The 16,831-nt window shown below is 66.7% G+C and overlaps 1 protein-coding gene across 1 annotated transcript; it reads left to right on the top strand.

Annotated features, from left to right (window-relative positions):
- Nucleotides 1-890: 890 nt before the first annotated feature.
- On the top strand, nt 891-15,994 carry DAXX (death domain associated protein). Its single transcript, XM_059835143.1, is given in 14 exon segments — nt 891-900; nt 1,789-1,910; nt 1,913-1,948; nt 5,835-5,853; nt 5,856-5,929; nt 5,931-6,167; nt 6,169-6,655; nt 9,917-10,092; nt 10,095-10,199; nt 10,250-10,412; nt 11,840-11,903; nt 13,273-13,456; nt 15,905-15,929; nt 15,932-15,994. Coding segments are annotated over 14 exon segments (1,734 nt in total). The 3' UTR covers nt 15,964-15,994.
- Nucleotides 15,995-16,831: the final 837 nt, after the last annotated feature.

The raw sequence follows: 16,831 nt of genomic DNA, 5'->3' as shown, positions 1-16,831 counted from the left end.
TGGGAGGGGTCCTGGGGGGGTGTATTGGGGTGCAGGGCCCAGGGGAGAGGGCCTGGGGGGAGTTTTGGGGTGCAGGCCCGGGGGAGGGGCCCTGGGGGGGGTGTATTGGGGTACAGGGCCCGGGGGAGGGGGGCGAGGAGAGTTTTGGGGTGCAGGGCCCAGGGAGGGGGGGCTATGGGGTTTAACAGTGAGTTTTTGGGGTGCAGGGCCCAGGGAGGGGTCCTGGGGGTTGTATTGGGGTGCAGAGCCAGGGGAGGGGGGCCGGGGGGGAGTTTTGGGGTGCAGGGCCTGGGGGAGGGTGTCCTGCGGGGAGTTTTGGGGTGTAGGGCCCAAGGAAGGGCCCTGGGGGGAGTATTGGGGTACAGGGCCCGGGGGAGGGGTCCTGGGGGGAGTTTTGGGGTGCAGGGCCCCAGGGGAGGGGGGGCTATGGGGTTTACAGTGAGTTTTGGGGTGCAGGGCCCAGGAGGAGGGGTCCTGGGGGGGGTGTATTGGGGTACAGAGCCCAGGGAGAGGGCCCGGGGGGGGAGTTTTGGGGTGCAGGGCCCGGGGGAGGGGTCTGGGGGGAGTTTTGGGGTGCAGGGCCGGGGGAGGGGTCCTGGGGGGAGTTTTGGGTGCAGGGCCCAGGGAGGGGTCCTGGGGGGGAGTTTTGGGGTGCAGGGCCCAGGGGGATGGGGGCTGTGGGGTGTAGGGGAATATTGGGGTGCAGAGCCTGGGGGGATGGAGACCAGGGGGTGCAGGTGAGTATTGGGGTGCCGAGAGTGGGGTGCACAGCAAATATCGGGGTGCAGAGCCTGGGGGGGTGGCAACCAGGGGGTGCAGGGGAATGTTGGGGTGCAGAGCCCGGGTACAGAGCAAATATTGGGGTGCAGAGCCATGGGGGGATGAGGGCCATGGGTGTAGGTGAGTACTGGGTGCAGAAACCGGGGTGCAGAGCGATTATTGGGGTGCAGAGCCCTGCAGGATGGAAGTCAGGGGGTGCAGGTGAATATTGGGGTGCAATAGCCGGGGTACCCAGCGAATATTGGGGTGCACAGCCCAGGGGGGGCAAGAACCAGTGGGTGCTGGTGAGTATTGGGGTGCAGAGCCCCGGGTGCCCCCAAATATTGGGGTGCAGAGCCTGGGGGGGGGCGAGAACCAATGTGTGCCAGTGAGTATTGGGGTGCAGAGCCCCGGGTGGCCCCCAAATATTGGGGTGCACAGCCCAGGGGGGCAAGAACCAGTGGGTGCTGGTGAGTATTGGGGTGCAGAGCTCGGGGTGCCCCCCAAATATTGGGGTGCAGAGCTGGGGGGGGCGAGAACCAATGGGTGCTGGTGAGTATTGGGGTGTAGAGGGCCGGGGTGTCCCCCAAATATTGGGGTGCAGAGCCTGGGGGGGCGAGAACCAGTGGGTGCTGGTGAGTATTGGGGTGCAGAGCTCGGGGTGTCCCCCAAATATTGGGGTGCAGAGCCTGGGGGGGGCGAGAACCAATGGTGCTGGTGAGTATTGGGGTGTAGAGGCCGGGGTGCCCCCCAAATATTGGGGTGCAGAGCCTGGGGGGGATGGAGACTGGGGGGGGGGGTCGCCGGTGACTTTTGGGGCGCAGCTGAGCCCGGGGGTGCGCTGGCGGCGGGGAGGGGGGCAGATATCGGGGTGCTGACCCCCCTCTCTCCCCCAGGAGCCCCCGTGAGGCCACCCACACTTTTTTTTTGGGGGGGGGTCCCCCACCTTGGGATGCCCCCGCGCCCCTGAACCCCCCCGGCCATGGCGGCCCCCCCCACCCGGCGGCATCATCGTGCTGGATGACGAAGACGAGGGGGTCCCCGAGCCCCCCCCCGGCCCCTCCGCGCCCCCCCCTCTCCCCGAACCCCCCCAACCCAACGGGGGACCCCCGGGCAGCCCGGGGCCCCCCCAAAGCGGGGGAAAGCGGGGGGCAGCTACAAGGCGGAAAATGAGCGGCTCTTCGGTGAGGTGAGATGGGGGGTCCCCCCCTCCTTGGGGTGTCCCCCCCCTCTCCTTGGGATGTCCCCCCCACTTTGGGGTGCCCCCCTCCTTGGGGTGTCCCCCCCCTCTCCTTGGGGTGTCCCCATCTCCTTGGGGTACCCCCTCTCCTTGGGGTGCCCCCTCCTTGGGGTGTCCCCCCCCTCTCCTTGGGGTGTCCCCATCTCCTTGGGGTACCCCCTCTCCTTGGGGTGCCCCCTCCTTGGGGGGGTCCCCCCTCTCCTTGGGGTGTCCCCCCCCCTCTCCTTGGGGTGTCCCCCCCCTCTCCTTGGGGTGTCCCCCTCTCCTTGGGGTGCCCCCTCTCCTTGGGGGGTCCCCCCCCTCCTTGGGGTGTGTGTCCCCCCCTTCTTGGGGTGTCCCCCCTCTCCTTGGGGTGCTCTCTCCTTGGGATGTCCCCCCCACTTTGGGGTGTCCCCCCCTCTCCTTGGGGTGTCCCCCCCCTCCTTGGGGTGCCCCCTCCTCGGGGGGTGCCCCCTTTTCAGGGGTGCCCCCTCCTTGGGGTGCCCCCTGGGGGGGTGTCCCCTCCCTGGGGGGGTGTCCCTCCCCGGGGGTGTCCCCTCCCTGGCATGTCACCCCCCCCTTGTCGGTGCCACCCTCACCCCTCTCTGGGTGGGGTCCCCGAAATCGGTTCCTCTTTTCTCATCCTTTTTGGGGGGGGGGGGGGGGTGTGACTGAGGACGTCTTTGGGGACGTCTCCGTGTCACCTCCATGTCCCCCCCCCCGGTGTGTCCGTGTCACCTCAGTGTCTCTGTGTCCCCTATCAGTGTCTCAGTGTCACCTCGTTTTCTCTATGTCCCCCATTGGTGTCTTGATGTCACCCCATGTCTCCGTGTCACCCCGTGTCTTTGTGTCACCTCGGGGTTCCTGCGTCTTCCTCTGGTTGTCTCTATATCACGTCATGTCTTGATGTCACCCCGTGTCTCCATGTCACCGTGTGTCTCCATGTCACCTTATGTCTTGATGTCACCCCGTGTCTCATGTCACCCCATGTCTCTGTGTCACCCCACGTCTACGTGTCACCTCGGTGTTTGTGTATCGTTCTTTGATGTCTCGATGTCATCTCATATCTTAATGTCACCCATGTTTCCGTGTCACCTCGGTGTCTCCGTGTCCCCCGTTGGTGTCTTGATGTCACCCCATGTCTCCGTGTCACCCCGTGTCTCTGTGTCACCTCGGTGTCCCTGCGTCTTCTTCTGGTGTCTCTATCATCATGTCATGTCTTGATGTCACCCTGTGTCTCCATGTCACCTCATGTCTTGATGTCACCCCGTGTCTCCGTGTCACCCCATGTGTCTGTGTCACCCCACGTCTACGTGTCACCTCGGTGTTTGTGTATCCTTCTTTGATGTCTTGATGTCATCTCATATCTTAACGTCACCCCATGTTCCGTGTCACCTCGGTGTTTTCGTGTCCCCCGTTGGTGTCTTGATGTCACCCCATGTCTCCGTGTCACCCCGTGTCTCTGTGTCACCTCGGTGTCCCTGCGTCTTCTTCTGGTGTCTCTACGTCATGTCATGTCTTGATGTCACCCTGTGTCTCCATGTCACCTCATGTCTTGATGTCACCCCGTGTCTCCGTGTCACCCCATGTCTCTGTGTCACCCCATATCTCCGTGTCACCTCGGTGTTTGTGTATCCTTCTTTGATGTCTCGATGTCATCTCATATCTTAACGTCACCCCATGTTTCCGTGTCACCTCGGTGTCTCCGTGTCCCCCGTTGGTGTCTTGATGTCATTCTACGTGTTCGTGTCACCTTGGGGTCTCTGTGTTCTCTTTTGGTGTCTCCATGTCATCTCATCTCTTGATGTCCCCTAATGTCTCTGTGTCGCCCCATGTCTCCGTGTTACCTCGGTGTCTCTGTATCTTTCTTTGGTGTCTCCATGTCATTTCATTTCTTGATGTCCCCTGATGTCTCCATGTCACCCCATGTCTCCGTGTCTCCATGTCACCTCGGTGTTCCTGTGTCCTCCTTTGGTGTTTCCATGTAATCTCATGTCTTGACGTCACCCCCATGTCTCTGTGTCACCCTATATCTCTGTGTCACCTCGGTGTCCCTGCGTCCTTCTTTGGTGTCTCCATGTCACCTCATGTCTTGATGTCCCTTGATGTCTCCGTGTCACCCCATGTCTCCGTGTCACCCCGCATCTGCATGTCACTTCAGTGTCTCTGTATCCTTCTTGAGGTCGTGATGTCACAGCATATCTTAACGTCACCCCATGTTTCCATGTCCTCTCGGTGTCTCCGTGTCCCCCATTGGTGTCTTGATGTCACCCCATGTCTCCGTGTCACCCATTTCTGCAATGTCTCTGTGTCACCCCATGTCTCCGTGTCACCTCGGTGTCTCTGTGTCCCTCGTTGTGTGTCTTGATGTCACCCCATGTCTCAATGTCATCTTGGTGTCCCTGCGTCCTCCTTTGGTTTCTCCATGTCACCCCGTATCTCCATGTCACCCTGTGTCTCCGTGTCACCTCAGTGTCTCTGTGTCTCCTTTGGTGTCTCCATGTCACCTCATATCTTGATGTCATCCCATGTCTCCATGTCACTCCATGTCTTCGTGTCACCTCAGCGTCTTCTTTAGTGTTTCCATATCACCTCATGTCTTGATGTCACTCCATGTCTCCATGTCACTCCATGTCTCCATGTCACCTCAGTGTCTCTGTGTCTTCCTTTGGTGTCTCCATGTCATCTCATGTCTTGATATCATCCCACGTCTCCGTGTCACTCCGTGTCACCTCAGTGTCCTCCTTTGGTGTCTCCATGTCACCTCATGTCTTGATGTCACCCCGTGTCTCCGTGTCACTCTATGTCTCCGTGTCACCTCAGTGTCTCTGTGTTCTCCTTTGGTGTCTCCATGTCACTTCATGTCTTGATGTCACCGCGTGTTTCCGTGTCACTTTGTGTCTCCGTGTCATCTCAGTGTCTCTGTGTCCTTTGGTGTCTCCATGTCATTTCATGTCTTGATGTCATCCTGTGTCTCCGTGTCACCCCGTGTCTTTGTGTCACTTCAGTGTCTCTGTGTCCTCTTTTGGTGTCTCCATGTCACCTCATGTCTTGATGTCACTTCCGTGTCTCCGTGTCACTCTGTGTCTCCGTGTCATCTCAGTGCCTCTGTGTCCTCCTTTGGTGTCTCCATGTCACCTCACGTCTTGATGTGTCACCCCATGTCTCCGTGTCACCCCATGTGTCCATGTCACTTCTCCCTACCTGTCACCCCGTGTCTCTGTGTCACCTCAGTGTCTCTGTCGTCCCTCAGCATCTCCGTGTCACCTCAGCGTCCCCATGTCACATCACTGTCCCTGTCTCTCTCTCCATGTCACCTCAATGTCTCTGTTCCCTCTTGGCATCTCCATGTCACTTCAGTGTTTCTGTCCCCCCTCGGGGTCCCCCGTCCCCCCTCCATCGCCTCCCTGTCCCCCCCAAATGTCCCTGTGCCACCTCAGGGTCCCCGTCCCCCCTCCATCGCCTCCCTGTCCCCCCCCAAATGTCCCTGTGCCACCTCAGGGTCCCCGTCCCTCCTCCGTCACCTCCCCGTCCCCCCCCAAAGTGTCCCCGTCCCCCCTCCATCGCCTCCCTGTCCCCCCCAAATGTCCCTGTGCCACCTCAGGGTCCCCGTCCCTCCTCCGTCACCTCCCCGTCCCCCCCCAAGTGTCCCCGTCCCCCCTCCATCACCTCCCTGTCCCCCCCAAATGTCCCTGTGCCACCTCGGGGTCCCCGTCCCCCCTCCATCACCTCCCTGTCCCCCCCAAATGTCCCCGTCCCCCCTCCATCACCTCCCTGTCCCCCCCAAATGTCCCTGTGCCACCTCGGGGTCCCCGTTTCCGCCCCCCCTCACCCCTCTCCCCCCCTCTCCCCGCAGTTCCTGGAGCTCTGCACCGCCTGACGGAGGAGCACCCCGAGGTGATCCCTTTCCTCTCCGGCCGTCACCAAAAAGCCAGCCCGGATTTCCTGGCCCTCGGCTGAACTCCGCAACGTCCTGAGCCGGTGCCTGAGCCGCGTCCGGACGCGTCGCAACAAGGTTTACGTCTACATCAACGAACTCTGCACCGTCCTCAAAGCCCACACCCTACGTCGCAAGCTCCCCCTCGCCTCCGCTCCCCCCGTCGCCGCCTCCCCTCGCCGCCGCAGCCCCCGCCTCGCCGCAGCCCCCCGCCTCGCCCGCCGCCTCCGCCGCCTCCTCCCGCCCTCCCGGCGGTTCCAAACGTCAAATCCGGTATTTGGAGAATCTCCTTCGCGTCTACATGGGAGAGATTCGACGGTTGCAGGAACGGGAGCTGGATCTGGCCGAGTTGGACAGCGAAGACTCGACCTACCTGCAGGAGAGCCGGCTCAAGCGCAAGATGATGCGGATTTTCGAACGCCTTTGCCAGCTCAAGCAATGCAGCAGCTTGACGGGCCGCGTCATCGAGCAACGCATCCAGTACCGCGGCACCCGCTACCCCGAGGTCAACCGTCGCATCGAGCGCTTCATCAACCGTCCCGAGGCTTTTCCCGACTACACCGACATCCTCAAGGTCATCCAAAAAGCCAGCGCCCGCCACAGCCTGGGTTTGGCTCGCCGACAGATGGAGAGCATGGCTCAGGACGCCTTCCGGGAGGTGGGCAACCGCCTGCAGGAGCGACGCCACCTCGATCTGGTCTACAACTTCGGCAGTCACCTGACGGATCAGTATCGGCCGGGTGAGGGGCGGCGGGGGAAGCTCGTGGAGGGGGCGGTGGAGGACGTGGAGGGCAGTGGAGGTCGTGGAAGGGCAGTGGAGGTCGTGAGGGGCGGTGGAGGTCGTGGGAGGGGCGGTGGAGGTCGTGGAGGGGCAGTGGAGGTCGTGGAGGGGGTGATGGAGGACATGGAGGGAGTGGTGGAGCTCGTGGAGGGGCAGTGGAGGTCGTGGAGGGGCATGAGGGGCGGGTAGAGGTGGTAGAGGTCATGGAGGGGGTGGTGGAGGTCATGGAGAGGGATGTGGAGGGGTGATGGAGCTCATGGAGGGGCGGTGAAGGTCATGGAGGGGCAGTGAAGGTCATGGAGAAGCGGTGAAGGTCCGTGGAAGGGGCGGTGGAGCTCATGGAGGGTGATGGAGGTCATGGAGGGGTGATGGAGGTCATGGAGGGAGCAGTGGAGGTCGTGGAGGGGCAGTGGAGGTCATGGAGGGATGATGGAGGTCATGGAGGGGCGGTGGAGGTTGTGGAGGGCGTGATGGAGGTCATGGAGGGGGCAGTGGAGGTCATGGAGAGGGTGATGGAGGATGTGGAGGGGTGGTGGAGCTCGTAGAGGGGCAGTGGAGGTCGTGGAGGGGATGGTGGAGCTCATGGAGGGGCAGTAGAGGTGGTGGAGGTTGTGGAGGGGGCGGTGGAGATCATGGAGGGGTGGTGGAGGTCATGGAGAGGGTGATGGAGCTTGTGGAGGGGCAGTGGAGGTCGTGGAAGGGCAGTGGAGGTCATGGAAGGGCAGTGGAGGTCATGGAGGGGCAGTGGAGGTCATGGAGGGGCGGTGGAGCTCATGGAGGGGCAGTGGAGGTCGTGGAAGGGCAGTGGAGGTCGTGGAGGGGCAGTGGAGGTCGTGGAGGGGGTGGTGGAGGTCGTGGAGGGGTGGTGGAGCTCGTGGAAGGGCAGTGGAGGTCGTGGAAGGGCAGTGGAGGTCGTGGAAGGGCAGTGGAGGTCGTGGAGGGGCGGTGGAGCTCATGGAGGGGCAGTGGAGGTCGTGGAGGAGCAGTGGAGGTCGTGGAGGAGGGGCGGTGGGAGCTCGTGAGGGGTGTGGAGCTCATGGAGGGGCAGTGGAGGTCGTGGGAAGGGCAGTGGAGGGTCGTGGAGGGGGTGATGGAGGTCGTGGAGGGGCGGTGGAGCTCGTGGAGGGGCAGTGGAGGTCGTGGAAGGGCAGTGGAGGTCGTGGAGGGGCGGTGGAGCTCATGGAGGGGCGGTGGAGCTTGTGGAGGGGCAGTGGAGGATGTGGAGGGGGTGGTGGAGGTCGTGGAGGGGGTGATGGAGGACATGGAGGGGGTGGTGGAGCTCTTGGAGGGGCATGAGGGGCGGTAGAGGTGGTAGAGGTCGTGGAGGGGGTGGTGGAGGTCATGGAGAGGGATGTGGAGGGGTGATGGAGCTCATGGAGGGGCAGTGGAGTCATGGAGGGGCAGTGGAGCTCATGGAGGGGCGGTGGAGGTCATGGGAGGGCAGTGAAGGTCAGAGGGGCGGTGAGTCGTGGAGGGGCGGTGAAGGTTGTGGAGGGGCGGTGAAGGTTGTGGAGGGGCGGTGGAGCTCATGGAGGGGTGATGATGGAGGTCATGGAGGGGTGATGGAGGTCATGGAGGGAGCAGTGGAGGTCGTGGAGGGGCAGTGGAGGTCATGGAGGGATGATGGAGGTCATGGAGGGGCGGTGGAGGTTGTGGAGGGCGTGATGGAGGTCATGGAGGGGGCAGTGGAGGTCATGGAGAGGGTGATGGAGGATGTGGAGGGGTGGTGGAGCTCGTAGAGGGCAGTGGAGGTCGTGGAGGGGGTTGATGGAGGTCGTGGAGGGAGCAGTGGAGCTCATGGAGGGGCAGTAGAGGTGGTGGAGGTTGTGGAGGGGGCGGTGGAGATCATGGAGGGGCGGTGGAGGTGGTGGAGAGGGTGATGGAGCTCGTGGAGGGGCGGTGGAGGTCGTGGAAGGGCAGTGTAGGTCGTGGAGGGGCGGTGGAGCTCATGGAGGGGCAGTGGAGGTCGTGGAGGGGCAGTGGAGGACATGGAGGTGTGGTGGAGGTCGTGGAGGGGGTGGTGGAGGTCGTGGAGGGGTGATGGAGGTCGTGGAGGGGGCGGTGGAGGTCGTGGAGGGGCAGTGGAGTTTGTGGAGGGGGTGGTGGAGCGCACGGGGTGGTGATGGAGCTCATGGAATGGTGATGGAGCTCATGGGATAGTGATGGAACTCGTGGAGGGGCGGTGGAGGTTGTAGAGGGGTGGTGGGAGCTCATTGGGGATGATGAGCTGAGGGGGTAGTGATGGAGCTTGTGGAGGGGCGGTGGAGCTCATAGAGGGACGGTGGACCTCGTCGAGGGGTGATGGAGCTGGTGGAGAATGATGGAGCTGATGGAGGATGATAGAGTTCATAGAGGGATGATGGAGCTCCTGGAAATGGGATGGAGCTGGTGGAGGATGACGGAGGTCATAAAGGGATGGTGGAGTTCCTGGAGAGATGATGGAGCTCATAGAGGGGGTGACAGAGCTCGTAGGGGGGTGATGGAGCTGGTGGAGGATGATGGACCTTGTAGAGGGATGATGCAGCTCCTGGAAAGGTGCTGGAGCTGATGGAGATGGTGGAGCTCGTAGAGGGATGATGGAGCTCCTGGAGAGGTGATGGAGGTTGATGGACCTTGTAGAAGGATGAGGGATCTTCTGGAAGGGTGATGGAACTGGTGGAGCTCCTGGAGAGGTGATGGAGCTGGTGGAGGATAATGGAGCTCCTGAAAGATGATGGAGCTCCTGGAAATGTGATGGAGCTGATGGAGGATGATGGCGCTCGTAGAGGGATGATGGAGCTCCTGGAAATGTGATGGAGCTGGTGGAGGATGATGGCGCTCGTAGAGGGGTGATGGAGCTCCTGAAATGTGATGGAGCTGGTGGAGGATGATGGCGCTCGTAGAGGGGTGATGGAGCTCCTGGAAAGGTGATGGAGCTGCTGCAGGATAATGGAGCTCCTGGAAAGATGATGGAGCTCCTGGAAATGTGATGGAGCTGATGGAGGATGATGGCGCTCGTAGAGGGATGATGGAGCTCCTGGAGAGGTGCTGGAGCTGGTGGAGGATAATGGAGCTCCTGGAAAGATGATGGAGCTCCCGGAAGGCAATGGAGTTGGTGGAGCTCCTGGCAGGCGCCGGAGCTCAGAAGCAGGATCAGGGACGGGGCAGGGCAGGGGAACTCATGGTGGTGTCAACCATCACCGCCCCCCCCCCCTTAACCCCCCCCCCTCGCCGCCCGCAGGGACGGATCCGGCGCTGGTGGACCCCGAACTGGCCAAACGGCTGCGGAAAAACCGGACGGTGGCCCTGACCCGCCTGGACGACGTCATCTCCCACTACGCCCAACTGCAGGACGAGAGCGAGGAGGAAGAACGCGGGCGCAAGAGGGCGGCCAAGCAACAGGGGAACCCCCCCGTCCCCCCCGGGGGGCCCCCGCCGCCCCCCGCGCCCCCCCCGGCTCAGGTGAGGGGGGACGGGGACGGGGACGGAGAGGGGGACAAGGACAAAGCCACCCTGAGACCACCGTCCCCCAGAGCCGGGAGGGCGCAGCGGGAAGAGCCGGGAGGAAGAGGAGGAGGAAGAGTCGGAGGAGGAAGAGTCGGAGGAGGAGGAGGAGGAGGAGGAGGAGGAGGAGGAGGAAGATGACTCCTCCGAGGCCGATGGCAGTCAGGGGAAAGCTGAGGAGGAGGAGGAGGGTGAACGCGGCGAGGAAGGCAGCGAGGCGGCCGCGGCGCAGGGTGGGTAACGCCGTGACGGGGACACGGGGACATGGGGACAGGGGACACAGGAATGGGGGACATGGGGACACTGGAACATGGAGCGAGGGGGACAGGGGGACAGGGGGACATGGGGACAGGGGGACATGGGGACGGGGAGACAGAGGGACACGGGGACATGGGGACATTGGGGGACAGGGGAACAGGGGCACACAGGGACAGGGGGACACGGGACATGGGGACAGAGGGACATGGGGACTGGGGGACATGGGGGCATTGGGACACGGGGACACTGGGACATGGGGACGGGGAGACAGAGGGACATGGGGACATTGGGGGACACGGGGACAGGGGCACACAGGGACATGGGGACAGGGGGACACAGGGACACAGGAATGGGGGACACGGGGACATGGGGACACTGGAACATGGGGCGAGGGGGACACTGGGACATGGGGACAGGGGGACATGGGGACGGGGAGACAGAGGGACATGGGGACACAGGGACACAGGAATGGGAGGACACAGGGGACATAGGGACAGGGGGACATGGGGACAGGGAGACACGGGGACATGGGGACACTGGGACACAGGGATGGGGGGACACTGGACATGGGGACATGGGGACGAGGTGACACGGGGACACTGGGACATGGGGACACTGAGATACAGGGACAGGGGGACACAGGGACATGGGGACAGGGAGATACAGGGACATGGGGATGGGGGGACATGGGACACGGGGATCTGGGGACACTGGGACACAGGAATGGGGGGACACAGACATGAGGATACTGGGACATGGGGACATGGGGATGAGGTGACACGGGGACACTGGGACATGGGGACACTGAGATACAGGGACACGGGGACGGGGGGGACACAGGGGACATGGGGACACTGGGACATGGCGACACTGAGATACAGGGACAGGGGGACACTGGGACATGGGGACAGGGAGATACAGGGACATGGGGACACGGGGACACGGGGATATGGGGACACTGGGACACAGGGATGGGGGGACACAGGGACTCGGGGACACTGGGACATGGGGATGGGGGGACATGGGGACACGGGGACACTGGGACATGGGGACAGGGAGATACAGGGACATGGGGACACGGGGATATGGGGACACTGGGACACAGGGATGGGGGGACACAGGGACATGGGGACACTGGGACATGGGGACGGGGGGACATGGGGACACGGGGACACTGGGACATGGGACAGGGAGATACAGGGACATGGGGACACGGGGATATGGGGACACTGGGACACAGGGATGGGGGGACACAGGGACATGGGACACTGGGACACGGGGACAGGGAGATATGGGGACACTGGGACACGGGGACAGGGAGACACGGGGACATCACCCCTCTAGAGCCACCCCCCCCTCACCGTGTGTGTCCCCCTCTCCGTGTCCCCGTCCCCCCCTCCAGGTGACACCGCATCGGGGCGCCAGAGCCGCGACGGGACTCGTCACCGGCTGAAGCCTCCACGAGGGTGACACCGGTGACGCCGGTGACACCGGTGACGCCGGCCGGCGAGGAAGAGGAGGGGAGGAAGGGAGGCGACCGGCCGCAGCCCCCCCGCTCCCGAGCTTTTCGTGCTTTTCGTCCTGGAAATCGAGACGTTACCTTTGGAGCTGGGCGAGACCCCCCCCTCTTCCCCGCGTCCCCCCCCCGGCGCTTCCGAAGCCACCCCAAAGTCACCCCCCCGTCACCGCAACCCTCCGACCCCCCCCCAGATAACCCCCCCCCTCCCCGGGGGCCGTATCCTCCCGGACTGGGACGGAGGAAGCGGAATTTGGGGGGGGGCGTTATCCTCTCTGCTTCATCCCCCCCCCCAAAAAGGGAAACGACCCCCCCCCGATAGCCGAAAGCCCCCGACCGCTGGAGAACGGCGCCGGGGGGGGGCGGTGAGGGGGGGGGTACCACCATCACCTCCACCAGTTTGAACGGCGGCACCGAACCCCCCCCTCGGAAACGGAGCCGCTTGGAGCTGCCCCCCGGCATCAGTATTGGGGGGGGGCCGGGGTAATATTGGGGGGGGGGGGGTCTGGGGGTCCCAGGTGGGGTTTGGGGGGGGGTTTGGGGTGAGGTGGCAGCTTGGGGGGGGGAGTAAGAGGGGCTGGGGGGGGGGAAATGGGGGCTGGGGGGGGGCTGGGGGGTCCTGGGGGGGGGGTTAAAGGGTCCTGGGGGGGGGGTAACAGGGTCTGGGGGGGGAAATGGGGGCTGGGGGGGGTTTAAAGGGTCCTGGGGGGGGTAACAGGGTCTGGGGGGGGGGAAATGGGGGCTGGGGGGGGCTGGGGGGTCCTGGGGGGGGTTAAAGGGGTCCCTGGGGGGGGTAACAGGGTCGGGGGGGGGGGAAATGGGGGTCGGGGGGGTATGGGGGGTCCTGGGGGGGGGTATCAGGGTCTGGGGGGGGAAATGGGGTCGGGGGGGTATGGGGGGTCCTGGGGGGGGGTAACAGGGTCTTGGGGGGGGGGGGGAATGGGGTCGGGGGGTCCTGGGGGGGGGTTAAGGGGTCTGGGGGGTGTAGAATGGGGTCTGGGGGGGGTCTGGGGGGGGTCCGGGGGGGGGGGGGGGGGGGTTAAGGGGTCAGAGGGGGGTAGAATGGGTTGGGGGGGGGTAACGGGGTCTGGGGGGGGAAATGGGTTGGGGGGGGTTTAAGGGGTCTGGGGGGGGTTAAGGGGTCTGGGGGGGTAATGGGGTTTGGGGGGGGTGGGGAATGGGGTCAGGGGGGGTCTGGGGGCTCCTGGGGGGGGGTTTAAGGGTTCCGGGGGGGGGTAATGGGGTTTGGGGGGTAATGGGGTCTGGGGGGGAGGAGAACGGGGTCGGGGGGGTGACGGCATTGCCCCCCCCCCCCCCAGCCCCTGCCTGGAGGTGCACAGCGCAGGCTCGGAGCAGGAGGGCGGGGTGGGGGCCCGGGGGCTGCCCCCCCCCCCCGCCCCCCCCCGGCACAGCCCCCTCCCCGACTCCACCCGGGCCGACTCCCCCGGGAGGGACCTGGTGAGCAGCTCCCAGGGCAGCCCCCGCCGCCTGCCCCCCCGGCCTGCAAGGTGAGGGGGGCTTGTCCCGCGGGGGGGGCCCTCACCCGCTGGGGGGGGCCCTGTCCCACTGGGGGGGGCCCCTGACCCGCTGGGGGGGGTCCTGTCCCGCTGGGGGGGGGTCCTGTCCTGCTGGGGGGGAGTCCTCACCCGCTGGGGGGGGCCCTGTCCCACTGGGGGGGGGCCTGTCCCGCTGGGGGGGGGGCCTGACCAGCTGGGGGGGGCCCTGTCCCGCTGGGTGGGAGGGTCCTGTCCTGCTGGGGGGGGTCCTCACCCGCTGGGGGGGGCCCTGACCTGCTGGGGGGGCCCCTGTCCTGCTGGGGGGGGGGCCCTGATCTGCTGGGGGGGGTCCTCACCCGCTGGGGGGGGGTCTGTCCTGCTGGGGGGGGTCCTCACCTGCTGGGGGGGGGGCCTGTCCCACTGGGGGGGGTCCTGTCCTGCTGGGGGGGGGCCCTGACCCGCTGGGGGGGGGCCCTGACCTGCTGGGGGGGGCCCTGTCCCGCTGGGGGGGGGTCCTGTCCCGCTGGGGGGGGGCCCTGTCGTGCTGGGGGGGGTCCTCACCGCTGGGGGGGCCCTGACCTGCTGGGGGGGGCCCTGTCCCGCTGGGGGGGGGCCCTGTCCTGCTGGGGGGGGCCCTGTCCCGCTGGGGGGGTGTCCTGTGCTGCTGGGGGGGGGCCCTGTCCCGCTGGAGGGGGGTCCTGTCCCACTGGGGGGGGGCCCTGACCCGCTGGGGGGGGGTCCTGTCCTGCTGGGGGGGGTCCTCACCCGCTGGGGGGGGCCCTGTCCCACTGGGGGGGGCCCTGTCCCGCTGGGGGGGGGGCCCTGACCCGCTGGGGGGGGCCCTGTCCCGCTGGGGGGGGGCCCTGACCTGCTGGGGGGGGGCCCTGTCCCGCTGGGGGGGGGTCCTGTGCTGCTGGGGGGGGTCCTCACCCGCTGGGGGGGGCCCTGACCCGCTGGGGGGGGGTCCTGTCCTGCTGGGGGGGGGTCCTCACCTGCTGGGGGGGGGGCCTGTCCCACTGGGGGGGGTCCTGTCCTGCTGGGGGGGGGCCCTGACCCGCTGGGGGGGGGCCCTGTCCCACTGGGGGGGGTCCTGTCCCGCTGGGGGGGGGCCCTGACCCGCTGGGGGGGGCCCTGACCTGCTGGGGGGGGCCCTGTCCCGCTGGGGGGGGGTCCTGTCCCGCTGGGGGGGGGTCCCTCACCCGCTGGGGGGGGGGTCCTGTCCCGCTGGGGGGGGTCCTCACCCGCTGGGGGGGGGCCCTGACCTGCTGGGGGGGGCCCTGTCCTGCTGGGGGGGGGGGCCCTGACCTGCTGGGGGGGGTCCTGGGGGGTCCTGAGGGGTCCCTGTTCTACTGGGGGGGGGTCCTGGGGGGTCCCTGTCCCACTGGGGGGGGCCCTGGGGGGCCCTGTCCCACTGGGGGGGGGTCCTGGGGGTTCCTGAGGGGTCCCTGTTCTACTGGGGGGGTCCCTGTCCCGCTGGGGGGGGCCCTGGGGGGTCCTGAGGGGTCCCTGTCCACTGGGGGGGGTCCTGGGGGGTCCCTGTCCCCCTGGGGGGGGGCTCTGTCCCCGTCCTGGGGGGGCCCTGTCCTGCTGAGGGGGGGCTCTGTCCTGTTCTGGGGGGTCCTGGAGGGTTCCTGTCCCCCCGGGGGGGGTCCTGGGGGTCCTGAGGGTCCCTGTTCTACTGGGGGGGGTCCCTGTCCCCCTGGGGGGGGTCCTGGGGGGGTCCCTGTCCCACTGGGGGGGGCCCTGGGGGGTCCTGGGGTGTCCCTGTCCCACTGGGGGGGGGGTCCTGGGGGGTCCTGAGGGGTCCCTGTTCTACTGGGGGGGGTCCCTGTCCTGCTGGGGGGGGCCCTGGGGGGTCCTGGGGGGGTCCCTGTCCTGTCCTGGGGGGGTCCCTGTCCCCCTGGGGGGGTCCTGGGGGGTCCCTGTCCCACTGGGGGGGGTCCCTGTCCCGCTGGGGGGGGCCCTGGGGGGTCCTGAGGGGTCCCTGTCCCACTGGGGGGGGGTCCTGGGGGGTCCCTGTCCCCCTGGGGGGGGGGCTCTGTCCCATCCTGGGGGGGCCCTGTCCTGTCCTGGGGGGTCCTGAGGGGTGTCTGTCCCCCTGGGGGGGGTCCCTGTCCCCCTGGGGGGGTCTCTGTCCTGTCCTGGGGGGGCCCTGTCCCACTGGGGGGGTCCCTGGGGGTCCCTCTCCTGCCGGGGGGGGGGTCCATAGGGGTCCTGTCCTTCCCTGGGGGGTCCCTGTCCTGTTGGGGGGTCCCTGGGGGGGGGTCCTGGGGGTGTGTGTCCCCCCCCCGGGGGTCCCTAAAATGCCCCGGGGGGGTCCCCTGTCCTGCCTGGGGGGGTGTGTGTCTTTCTTCCCATCCTGGGGGGCCCCCCCCCAGCGTGGGTGGGTCCAGGGGACGCCCCCCCCCAGGGTGGGGGACCCCCCCCCACTGACCCCCCCCCCCCCCCCCCCCAGACCAGTGTGGCGACGCAGTGCGACCCGAGGAGATCATCGTGCTCTCAGACTCGGACTAGCCCCGCCCCTTTTTTGGACTGACCCCGCCCCTTCTTCGGCCTGACCCGCCCCTTCTTCGGACTGGCACCGCCCCCCCTCCGGACTGACCCCGCCCCCTTTCGGCCTGGCCCCGCCCACCCCTCGGCCTGGCCCCGCCTCCCCCCAATAAAGCTCTGTTTTGTTACTGCGCCGGCAGCGCGCGCGCTCCCTTGAAGAGCCCCCGCCCGGCCCCGCCCCTCGCGTGGGCGGGGCTTTAGAGGGGCGGAGCGTGGCCCTTCCCACCCCCTCCAGGCGCCTGCGCTGCCGAGGTGGTGACGCTCAGGGGGCGTGGCCCGGGCGGCCTTAAAGGCGCCGCGGCGGCTGTTGAGGGGGTCCGGGGGGGGGGGACCGCCGCCGTGGCCGCTTTAAGACGGCCGCGGGGCGGGGCCGCGCGGGGCGGGGGGCGGTGGGGCAGCGCCAAGATGGCGGCGGCGGCGGCGCCCTGAAGCCCCCGAGCGCGGGTGAGCGGAGGGGGGGGGCGGGGCGGGGGCGGGGCCGCCCGGGCCGGGGGTACCGGGGCGGGGGGTATAGGGGCTATAGGGGCTATAGGGGCTGGGGGGGGGGGGGTTAGGGGAGCCCCGAGGGGACGGGGGTGGGGGGGGGGCTATAGGGGCCTTAGGGGCTATGGGGGGGGGGGGTATAGGGGCTGTAGGGGGGTATAGGGGCTATAGGGGGCTATAGGGTTTGGGGTATAGGGGGGCTATAGGGGCCTTAGGGGCTATAGGGGCTATGGGGGGGGGAGGTAAGGGGCTGTAGGGGGGGTATAGGGGGTCTATAGGGGCCATAGGATCTATAGGGGCTATAGGGTTTGGGGTATAGGGGGCTATAGGGTCGGGCTATAGGGTGGGG

This window comes from Gavia stellata, unplaced genomic scaffold, assembly GCF_030936135.1.
Source record: "Gavia stellata isolate bGavSte3 unplaced genomic scaffold, bGavSte3.hap2 HAP2_SCAFFOLD_1087, whole genome shotgun sequence".
Lineage (NCBI taxonomy): Eukaryota > Metazoa > Chordata > Aves > Gaviiformes > Gaviidae > Gavia > Gavia stellata.
This window is presented reverse-complemented; position numbering and strand designations above follow the sequence as displayed.